We start from the raw sequence: 12,598 nt of genomic DNA on the forward strand, positions 1-12,598 counted from the left end.
TTTTACTGATGATTACCTGGTTTCCTAGAGGAATCAAGAGGTATAGTATAATCGTGGCCAACAGAAAATATTTTATATGCTTTAAGAAATACTTATATTTTCACCTTCAAGTGTGGTTACATATTCCATTTCAGATCATTCAATCACAAAAAAACCCAACAACTTTAACTTAAAAGCCACAAATCAATATGTTATATCATAGCTTACTTATTTTTGCATGTAATACAAAAGCCCCAAAGTTCTTTTTATTATTTTATAAATAGAAGTAGGAAAACTGAATTACTTCCTACAAGTTCAGGGGACTGATGCTGGTTTTAAAAAACAGTAGTATGATCTTGAAATGAAAGAAACTTCTGACTATTTTATAGCAATGCTGCATATACTTTATAGCAATGATACAGTGTAAACCAACAAATATATATGTGGTAGACTTTGCAGTAATTCAGTTTGATACTGAAGTGAGAGGTCTACCTTGCGTGCAACACTGTACGAAATACAGACTTACTGCTCAGGCCTCGACCAGCATTACTGTCCAAAAAGTTTCAGATGGTTTTAGTCTAAATTTCCCCAAACGATTAAAGTAACGACTGACATTAAAGAAATCAATCCCCAAGTCACTATTCAGACTAGCATGCATATCAGAAAGAAACATAAAAAGTATCATATTTTATCTCAGTCAACTGAATTTTATCTAGTCAACAGAAGTGCTTAAGCATACATTTTTAAGTTTCATATTACCCGTTTCAAATCTGCGGTCAAAGACACTACACACTTTAAAGGATACAACCAGCTAAACTTTAATGCATGCTTATGTTTGGTTTTCTTTTCCTCATCTTTTTGCTTTGAATTTAACACTTATTTTAGTCACTCCAACGCAGTGCAGCTATAAGTAACAAGAATTTGATCTGGCAGCTTGGAAAGACAGAGATCAGATAAAATATCATTATTACATATATCAAACATGCTTTATGGTGTACTCAATTATTATGTCACGCCCGTTAAAAGACTGTGTATTTGTTCTTTTAAACAGCATGGGGGGATTTTTAACAATCAAGAGCTCTATAATTGCAGTGGTAGACCTCATAAAGACTCAAAATCCAGTTTTGAAGAGATTTTAATTAAATCCCAAGTCCAAAAAGTCTTCACAACAAAGCAGGCAGGAAAAATATTAGTTGGAAATACAAAGCTCTATGACACTAATACCAGAGACAAACCTATAGGGTTTTAATGGCTGAAGAACAAGCTTTTTCCAGCTTCTTAAAAAGATGGAACAGTTTTGTTCTTTCAGTAAGCCTTCCTGAAAGTTCAAATTATTTAGAATCTCTGCTTCCAGTTTCGGGATCATTGCTGATAAATATTAGTATTTTCTCTTAATAAACCATACATATACAAAATTTTAAGTGTTCACACAGAAGGAGCAAGAACCAATAATCGAGAATACATATAGCAGTCTATATACCGGTGGGGGACTAGATCGCAACACCATCAAAATTACTCCCTCTGAAGTATCAAGAAATGTTTTTTCCAGCACATTTTCAAATTAAATATGAAGGTCCTCAAGACTCCCTCAGCTTAGACTTAAGTCTCAGATAATACAAATAGCAAAAAAAATTATGTATAGAAAAGCCCTTCCAAGTGTGGACCTGTCAGCCTTTTCACATGCTCTCATTTCAGGTGGAAAGCACTAATCTTAGTTACCATTGTAAAGCTATTATACCTATAAAATAATTGTTTGCAATAATAAACAAGAGTAAGATTTTTAACAGAACATCCTAATTCTCAAGTTTTCTACAGTCAGCATTTTCCAATTCTGATAAACCAAATATTGCAAGACGAATTCTAACTCCTGAGTGGTGCTCACAGTACTTTCTTCAATACTTTGCATACATTGAGCTATTGCATTCATGTTTCAAGCTCCACTGTCTGTAAAATGAAAACAGAGATTCCAACTGTACCAGAAATTGCTAATCTGACACTGAAACAATGGCTTCATTGTCATAAGTGATGGGATTGAGAATTTCTGTGTAACTCCACTTCCTTAACAGGTACAGTAACAAATTGTTAGTTCTTTAGGCAAAAGACATGAATCTGTTGCATTAGAGCTTCATTCTCTGCCTGTAATCAGTAACTTGAGGGCCTTCTGTAGATTCTGCACAGCAGTGCTCACATCTTCATACTGCAATGCACTGCCAGCATATTTGCAATATTTTTGAGCTCTGGCAAAGTCCTCTGGAGTCAAGCGGACTTCTCCTGCAAAAACATAAGTATTACAAAGTTACTACAAAGGAAATCTCACTTAAGCATCCTTTCTTATGATTTTTATGTTTTACTTATGTTTGTGGTAATATTACGAAAACCAGGCTAATATTTGTGGTAGTATTGCAAAGACCAAGCTACAATACTTCCTCTGTTCTGTTCTCTTTTTCTTTCCAATCATATAAAGCTTAACTTCTTTGCTATTGAAAAATGTGAGGACCTTTCTAAACACTGGTATTTGCATGACACAGTGCCTTTCAAAAGTAAGCCAATACCTTTGAGAAAGATCTGCTCTTCATCTAAGAAAGCAAAAGAGAGCTGTTATATGACATTAAGTTAGCTGTAATCATGTTACAACCTACAAGAGACAACGACAGTACTTTTTGTGTTTACAGCATAATTACTCTGCTTTCTTCAGGAATAATACATTGTTAGAATATGTTCGTTCTCAACTGGAACAACTTTTCTGAATATAGAAGCATTTCTCACTGGCATGTTTTCACACATTTTGTTTCTGTTTTTCAAAATAATTTTTATGTTTCCAATTTTATGTAAAATGTAAGGAAACAAGACTGATGTCATAAAATGTGCCCATTTTTGAAACATTGTAGAACAAAAGTATTCCCATAATATAGTATAAACCTACTGTTACTTATTAATCAGAGTATTTTCTTGATGTAAGTTAAAACTTTAGGAATTCTGTAGCACTCAAACACATGCATTCAGTCTTAGAGAAGGCACAGTAGAGACTTATGCCCTAACTGGCAGAAGATTTTATATGTGAATAGTATCACTGATGTGGGTGTAAAATAAAGCACAGCTGTGTTACTGTACCTCCTTCCAACCACAAATTCACTGTGAGTTTTAAGGCCAATCCCATCCTAATCCAATAATCAAAAAATGGACAAATTGTAAAACCTTTACTCAGATTATTTCAAAACAACTTAACTTGTAATGATAGATTTCTATGGGCACAAATAATTATATAAAACACTAAAGATTATGTATATATATTTAATAATTTTCCATAGAGTATGGTATAAGCAATAGATTTCACAGATTAAGAGAAAATGTGCTTTTACATGCACCACACATTTTACATAAAATTTAGTTAAACGAAGATTTAGCTTTCTAAGTACATTTTACTTTTAAGCAACAACATGAATATACTTAAAGCCATTTTTTATGGCACAATTTCAATTAGCTGGGTCCTTTCTTTCAAAATAGAACTGTTGTTAGCAATACTGTGAGAATGTTTACTAAAGAATCTCTATTCTTATCAAAAAATGTCTATTATATTTGCTTTTCCTTCCCCCAATCTTACTATTTAAGAACAGCTTTTGAACAAATAAAAAAGAAAACCTGGGTATATTAAAAACTAGACTGGTCTTGTGGTTTTCAAAACAACCCTACCCAAATAAAAAGCAGAAAGGTAAGCACTCTGAAGATTAATTTTTTCAATTTTTAAAATATACTCTAGAATTCTACTAATTTTCCTTTTAATAACAAAATATAACCATTGAGGGATATAAAAACTTGATGGGCTGATTATCATTGCAATGTATATTAATTTTACACTTAATAAGTGAAGCCATATTAAATATCCTAAAATACATACACGTGTGAGTAAATACAAGAGGGAGTGCATAAACACAGGTACACACCTTGAATATTTTGTAATCTCAATAAACTCACAGACTAAAAGCAGCTGGGGTCAATCTGAGACCACATTACTGAACATCTTTAAGAAATTAAAAAGACTAAGTTCCCCTCAAAGTAGCTTTATGCTATGATGCCAAAAGAAACTACAAAATCATTCTTTAAAAACCGGCCAAGGCATCAGTCCAGTATTCAACTAATTCATTGGAAGCAAGCCTAAATTCACCCGTCTAATCTTATTTTTACAGTATGAGCTCTATTAATGTTTTGCTGGCATAAAGCCTTATTTATTATGAAATCTACCTCAGATGCTATTATGACGTAACTTGAGGGAAAAAAATTAATAATTTTAAATTTATAAACCAAAGTTTATACAGTAAGAGGGTTGATCTTTTGATGTGCTCAGTAGCCTGAGCTCCTATTGAAGTCAACACCTCACAATGGAAAAACAAAATAGAAACAAACCAGCTCTGCGTTCTGAAGTTTTACAAATAATGTAAAAGTTAACTGTAATGACTGTACTTACATCAAAGGTATAACCACAAAAATTAATAACTGACTTCAATTTACATATTCTAAGGGTTAAGCAGTTTTGGAGGAAAGGCCCTGGGTGTCCCAGTGGACACCGATTTGCCCATGAGCCAACAATCCACCCTTGTGGCAGAGAGTGACAATGGCACCCTGTGCTGCATTGGGAAAAGCACTGCCAGCAGGTGGATGGAAGTGATCCTCTCCCTTCCAGTCACATCTGGAGTGCCATGTCCAGTTCTGGGCTTCTCAGCACAAGACAGATGGACTGACATCCTGGAGACAGTCCAGCAAAGGGCCACAAAAATGACTAAGGAGAATGGAGCACCTCTCATACGAGAAGCAGCCAAGAAAGCTGGAACTGTTCAGCCTAGAGAAGAGAGCTCAGGGAGATCTTATATCAAGTATATAAACATCTGAAGGAAGGGAGAATATTAAAAGGACAGAGACAGGTTTTTTCTGTGATGCCCAGTGACAAGAACAAAGGCTGAAACACAGGAGGGTCCTGTCTGAACATCAGGAAACAGTTTTTGCTCTGAGGGTGACCAAGTTCTGGGACAGGTTGCCCGGAGAGGTTGTGGTGTCTGTCCCTGGAGAGATTCAAAACCTATTTTTTGAATTAGCAGTGACATTTTATCTCAAACTTCTTCAGTGCAGGAAATGAAACCATAAGAAGACTGCAGGGGAAAGGGGGAGACACAAAGGACATGGTCCTGAGTGACTGGTTTTACATGAACTTCCTTGAGCAGAGGGGTTGGACCAGATCATCTTCTGAAGTCCTTTCCAAACTCAAGTATCCAGTGATTTTTGGCTCTAAAAAAGCCCAACAACACTGAGATACAAAAGGTATACTGTATTTATTCTGAAACAAACCTGCTCCCTCTGTTAATCTGAAATTATTAGGACTATAGTTATATTACTGAAACATGACAGGAAACTGTAACAACAAGCATTATTAAGTTTAAGAGGAACACAAAGTGAAAATGATTTGACTAGAGCTGCTGGGATTCCTTCTGGGAAAAAAACAGTTTTAGAATGGAAGTATTGTGCATTTTACATAAATACATCTGCTTCTCCTTGGAATCCTTCTCTACCCATCACATGTTTCTTCTTTTTACCCAAATATAAGGCAGATGATTTATACAAATTGGCACGTGAAAACAGTGATGGAAAAGGTAATAAATGGTTTTGGAAACAAGATACCATTTTTTCCCATTAAATCACTTAAAAGACTTGAAATATAAGTACTCAAGGATTTATTTTTAAGATCATGAAAACACATTCAATGTCAAATTATTAATTCTGCTTTGTATGTAAACTATCAAACATTGTACATACAATTACAATGGACAAATGCTTTCTTTATACTATGCCACCTGTAGAAGTGACCATATGGCAATGTAGGAAGATCTTATAAAAACTGTGTAGCACAATTATGAATGCCTTTAGTGTTAGCAAAATCTAAGGGTAATAATTTTCTTAAGAAAACTACACCAGAGGACTGCACACACATGTACATGAAGTTGTTGCATAACTCTACATTCTGTTAGACACATTAACCAATGCTTAAATGTAAAAGCTTTGACACTTTCAAAAGTCAATGTTAAACTCTGAGACCTCTTTCCACAGGACAGGACAACTATTGAAAGATTTATGCTAACCAAAAATCAAAGAACACCATTCCTTTAACTTAGTCTTCCTTTCATAAAATATTCTACTCCTCTCACCAAAAGTTTTTCTCCCATAACAACATTAATCAAATGGCTTCTCCCATGTTATGGGAAGCAAAGAAAATATATAATTTATCTTTAAAATACACATTTGATCTTACTACAAGAAACAGTCTTGCAGGAATATGTGGAATATCCTGTTTGGCTATGCCTATACTACCACATTCAACACTGCCAAGGAAGGCGTCTCAGCGCTCAAACTTGACTGTCTGCAACATCAAACTGCTGGAACAGATTCCAGTATGGTTTTGGCCCACGCAAACTAGCACTTTCCCAAACAATTCTTGGGCATGACTTGTGGTCAGAGCAAGCTACAGACCATTCAATATGAGCAGTTGTAACAAGCTACCTCGTTTAGGTTTAAAAGTTTAAAAATATGGATGTGAGAGGTTCTGTGCCAGCTGTTTTCTGTGCCAAATATTCGCAAGCCTGTATAATTTGTTAGCATAGACACAGACATCGTGTCTAAATCATGGAGCAAATGTACTTTGCACAGGACAGCTCTGTGGATCTACTGGATGGAGGGCAGCTCCGATCCCTCCTTCAAGTTCAGAGGAAACATCAGTTCCACAGGAATGGTACATACCTCAATATGCAGCAAGGATCTAACCCAGATAAGGATACTGCAGCTCAGGAACTGGGGAGGGCTCCTGGCTCCCCCAGTTTTGTACATCCATTAACAGACACAGGCATTTCTCAATCTACTTTTGGGTTAGAGAACAAGGCCATTGTTGGCACAGAAAGGATTCCTCAGCAGCATGAGAAGAATGCACAACAGGACAGCGACAGGCAAGGACAAACACTTTCCACTGTTCTCAAGCTTCTTAAATCCACACATGCAAACAAAACTGTCACTGCACCTCTGCTGACAAATCCCCTGTGCCCTCTGAGACTTCTGCATAACTACAGTGTGTTTTCTAAGCTTTCAAACCAACAGTCTATATGAGCTTTATCATCTCTCTGGGTGTTTTGCAGCACTCCCTCATAAGAATGTAACATTTTGAGCTGTAACAGACCCAAACTTGTAGTGACACAACAGATGCGGAGAGGAGGAATGCAGGCATGCAAATACACAGGTTAGATCAAGTTAAGAAATTTATCTTGGTGCTTAGCAAGGGTCTTAATCTCTTAATTACACAATATTACCTATTAGGCATTCTCATAAACCTACTTAATTCCTACTTATTTATGTACTTACTAAACCAGGTTATCTCAGGTAGGTGGTAAGAGGGAGCAATGCACTGATACTATTCAGATACTGAATAATGGAATGTCTTACACTTTATAAGAAATTTAAGTTTCAATCAAAATTATAATATTTTTGACAACATTTTGAAATAAACATTCAAACTGAGAAACAATGATTACTGAAAATTTCAGAGTAGTTACAAAAAACTTGGTACAGTGACTGTCTAGAAGATCATGATAAGCTAGTTAAACATGAAAGCTTTGCTTCCAAACATCACAAAATTTGCCTTCCAACTAGCAGTTACTATGGCAAAACTTAGGTAAAGCCTTGAGCCATTTCAGTTGAGGAGCCACCAAAGCCCCCACAGCAGTCCCCAAAACTCAAAAACTGATATGAAGTTTAAATGTTACAGCTACAGGTCTGAGGTGCTGTTTTTGATAAAATGAAATTTTATCAAAAAATGAGATATTAGTGCCAGCTCAGCTGGCCAGAGCATGGTGCCAAGGTAGTGGATTTGATCTCTGTATGGGCCATTCACTTCAGAGCTGGGCTCAATCCTTCAGCTCAGTTTATCCTGTGATTCTGTGATTACAATAACATGCCAGAAAAACTATAGCACCCATTGTACCTCTTGCTCTTCAGGAGAATACTAAAGGTTAGTATGTCTCTACCAATGGCAAATTTTGCTGGTTTTATGGCATCGTTTATAAAAATGGCTCTCTAATATAATAAAAAGGAAATAACCTTACGCATTCTTTATGCCAGCGTGCTAAAACCAAGTTATACAGTGAATTCCTACTATAGCATTCAATTGAAGCAAAACTGCTTTTTCAGCAAAGCTAGTTTAGCACAGACACACTCTTCAACAACATAATAAATAAATATTCGTAAGTTCTAAAATACAAGAACATACCTAACTAAACTTTGTAGTCATAACAGGCAATGTTTTACTGTGGTTAGTACTAGAACTTAAAATAGCAATTATTTATAATATTGTATACTAATATATACTACTAGCTGATCCCTGATGAGGAGAAACTGTAGGAGAGAATATGAACAGATTTCGTACCAGGACTTCTAGACCTCCTCCTCACTCAACATCCATGTTATATTGCCAACAAAAATCTGATTATTACAAACAGATGTAATTTATGGGGCTTTTTTACACTATTTTCTCTACTCCATGGAAAAAAAAATCTTAGAAAACACTTAACTCTTTGTCCAAACATACATGAGTGTTCAAATTAGAATCTAGGATGATTCTAGCTTTATTGTCAGCTACTACTCTTCCACAGGCCATGGTTTCCCTAAGTTTAGCCCCTATGTGTACACTTCAAAACATGGAATATGCAAGCAGACATTAAATATGTAAGATACAGGTTATCAGTGATTTCAACATCAAAGACAGATGATATCTTAGAAGATAAAAGCCTTGATTAAATGTTACATCAAAAAAATATCATCAGCAGTGCCTTACAAATTGTTTCATTTAACACAGGTACTATTTATAGCCAGGAAGCACACCCTATTATTCTGCACAAAACCACAACTTGAATGTTTTATGAATTATTTAATGAAATTAATAAGTAACTTACATGCTGATCCTGTAGAATAAATTTTAAGTAAAGGGAATGTGTATTAATTACAAAAAATATAAATTAAGGATATCAGGAATATAGGCTTTGCAAACTATATCAGAATTCACCTGAGAAGCAATAATATAAATAATAAAAAGCCATACACAATGGTAGGGCATTGGTTCAAAGTAGTCTGACAGACAACACTACATTGTAACAGCTTTCAGAAACTACTAAAATCTTACAACACAATGCTTAGATGTTGTCCATTATTTTTAAAATTCTGGAAGAGGGTTCAGAAAATAGTGACAAGATTTCTAGAACTTCTTCCTTCAGTCCAGGGGAGACACAGAGGACACAGTATGTCCATGAACAACAATACAAATGCCACAAGCTTACCTGCAGACTGAGCACTGTAAAGGGAAGGATCAACTAGAGGAATATTCTGAGCAGCAGGCTGAATGGTGTTACTTGTCACTCCTTCAAATCAATGCAAAAAAATGGACTTGGATTATTTTTACTTACTGGCTTTAAAAGTATGCAAAAACCCAGAACAGATACACCTTATGATTTTCAAATTAAGCAGCTGATAGCATACTATTTCTGAAACTGTTTAACAGGCAATTTTAATGCTTTCACTTCAAATATGGACGTTTTAGAAAATAAAACAGAAGAATGTACAGACTGTCATCCATTTTACCAGTGAAGGATTTCACAGAAATTTAATTTCAGACATTAAAAAAATAAGAAAATACTAGTGCAAGAGACACTAGCTACCCTGAAGCATTGAGGAAAACCTGCTAAAGAAAAGTGTGAGTAAACTTTTAGATTTGAAACTTAAATTCTACATTCTAATACCAGAGGTAGTCTATATTATTGTACTTTTGAAGCCCAGTGGCAGTCTCTTCACACTTGCAAACTATCTCCTTCCTAATTCCTTTGAAAACAATTAGTGAGAATAAAAAAACTAGCTAAGTTTAAAAGGGAAATAATGATGCCAGAAGAAGAAACAGCACCTTATGCTGTACCTGCATTCCCATTTTAGGTACACTCATTTGCTTTGATCCAAAACTGTATTTTTGCAGTATGTCCTGAACATGGCAGACTAGCGTAACATCAGCTGTCTAGGAAGAGGGTATAATCACTTTTCTAAGTTACATCACTCCATTGAAAGACTGGTGGGGTTAAAACTATGTAATGCACAGAATTCATGTATTCCAACAAGGTATGTACTCTGTAATTTTCAGATCTGGTAAAAAACAAAACAACATATGCTCCCTCCCAGACCCAAAAAAACCCACGTATCTGAAGGATTTCCCTTTGATAAAGTTGAAAAAAAGAGCATCCTGAACTCTTTATAGAGTGAAGCATTTTTTAAATGAGAAAGTAAAAGAAAAGGAAGGATTGTGTGACAAAAATATCTCGTATGTTCGATAATATAAAAATGTATCTGAACAATAAAGGATCACCAGGATTGAAATAAAGAGATCTTAATTCTTTAGTCTTATTTATCATTAATTAATAATTCTACTCTATGATTGTTATAAAAAGGTCCCATAAGGTTAAAAAAGTTGCATTCACCAATCACTTAATACTTTTATTTATTTATTTATTTATTTTTAAAATAAAAACAGCATCTGGGAATGAACTTGGAATTTTTAAGAACTTGATTTTGGTCCAAAAATTACATGTAATAATAAGAAGTATGTAGGAGCCAATATGTTTAGCCATAGGGACAAAGTTTTCATTAATAATATTGTCTGAAGTCAACGACACTAAAGCACTTGCATGGAAAAGGGGTACAAGCCAAACCAAACCAGTATGAATGGTACAGCAGGCATGACTGATACAAGGCCATAACAATTTCAGCAATGTGCTGGATAAGCTCCCACATGAAGAACAGCAGCCTATCTGCACAGGCAAAGCTATATATGAAATGAAGTAATAGAATTCCATCTATAAACGGAAAGATTCAAATTGTGCTTTACAGTACAGATGTTGCAATGCAACACCGTTTTACTGATTTAAGAGAAGACATAAATTCTGTCTGCAGGAACAGTCACTTTCTTAATCCATACATGTCCTCTCTAAAAGTGCTCCCAACTATCATTTACATATTTAAAAAAAATAGTAAAAAATATTACCAGTGGCATTTTTACAATTTTAGCTTATGAAGATGCTTTTACCACACAATACTGTGTTATTCTACTTCATATGTGATGGACTAGAATTTGGGCAAAAATTCTTCCCCCAATAAAGGCATGATTTCTCAGATGTGATTTGGACATACCTGTGTTATGAGGTACTTCAGCTGGAGTGTTGGCTGGTGCATGGGCACCTGGTGGTATATGTATGCCAGTGTAATTACTAGTCGGTATGTTGTTAGCTTCATATGTAGATGATGATGATGGAGTTGTTCCACTATGGGCAGAAGATGACCCCGCTTCTTCCCTTTCAGCATCTGCTAAAATGACACAAAATAGGAATTACTGCAACTATTATGTATAAACACTTGAATAGTTTGGCTTTTCTTAAAACCTCCTTTCAAATATTTATTGCCAAAAAAATTGCAACCACAAAGCGTGACATAAAAAATCAACCCAAACCACACAGGGTTGATTTAAAAAGGTAAAATGCAACATACCATACAATAAAGATCTAGAAACTCACATATTTTCAAAGATCTCTTCTGTTCAACTTGAAGAATCATTTCCTTACTTGTCTGAATATAAGCTGTCTCATTAGAACAATTTGTTATACCTTCATATTCTGCATCCATAGAAGTTGAACAAGCTTCTACAAATAGGCATTACAAATCTACATTTTAACGTATACATGAACTAGAATATGGAAAATTATATTTGCCTTACAAACTCTTCATAAAAGGCTAGACAGTGTCAATTCTTTTATCCCAAATCAAACCACAGATAAATAGGAACCAAGAGGAGCTTTGAGAAAGTAATACCAAACAAGAAATTAATGCAGCTTAGCCAAGTCATAATTGCATCTAGAACAGCTAGAATACACAATGAGCTATAAGAACAATGAGGTTCAATATATCCCATAGCATGTACAAAGAACATACATATTTTTCAATCTAGTCATATTCTTAAGTTTCTGGTCTACTTTATTTAATATTACTCTAAAGGCTAAGGATCCAGTCAATTCAGAATATATGGTTGATTCCTGCTCTTTCATTTGAATTCAGTACAGTTTAAAACAACTAATTTTCATTTACTGTGTATGTGTTCACCTGTATCCATGGTGTCAGATGGAACAAGCACAGTTTTGGGAATTACTTATTTAACAGCCAGTGCTTGAAAGCAAACAATAAAATACGGGAGGACAAAACTTGTATATGTGTAGAGCTGGCGAAAGAGATTTTTTTTAAGAAATCCATGTTCACCTTCAACATCATAAGACTGTGTTCTGCAAACACTTCCACTGCTTCCATAATTAAATGGTCTACTATTAAAAGTATTACTATTATAAATATCAGAATTGTTTCCCATGTAAGTCCCTCTTCCTCCCAGAAAAAAATTCACATCCTACCTTTATGAAAAATGCCTAAATTTCTAATTTGCAATACAATTTACTAAAAAAAAGGCTATCAAGCAGAGTAATATCAAGTATAGTTATTAGGGCATTGTTAGTGGACT

At 34.9% G+C, this 12,598-nt stretch overlaps 1 protein-coding gene across 3 annotated transcripts in view; it reads right to left on the minus strand.

Annotated features, from left to right (window-relative positions):
- Positions 1-1,096: 1,096 nt before the first annotated feature.
- The window catches only part of VTA1 (vesicle trafficking 1), a 38,138-nt gene continuing 26,636 nt past the window's right edge, over positions 1,097-12,598 (minus strand). For 2 of the 3 annotated variants that reach the window (XM_058834892.1, XM_058834894.1), the window contains exons 6-8: positions 11,230-11,403; positions 9,339-9,419; positions 1,097-2,250 (exon numbers count right to left, since the gene is read on the minus strand). In XM_058834892.1, the coding sequence (XP_058690875.1) occupies positions 2,105-2,250; positions 9,339-9,419; positions 11,230-11,403 (401 nt within the window). In that variant the 3' untranslated portion in view covers positions 1,097-2,104. The remainder of the gene's footprint in view (positions 2,251-9,338; positions 9,420-11,229; positions 11,404-12,598) is intronic. The other variant, XM_058834893.1, reaches the window with a different exon arrangement.

This window comes from Poecile atricapillus, chromosome 3 (assembly GCF_030490865.1).
Source record: "Poecile atricapillus isolate bPoeAtr1 chromosome 3, bPoeAtr1.hap1, whole genome shotgun sequence".
NCBI lineage: Eukaryota > Metazoa > Chordata > Aves > Passeriformes > Paridae > Poecile > Poecile atricapillus.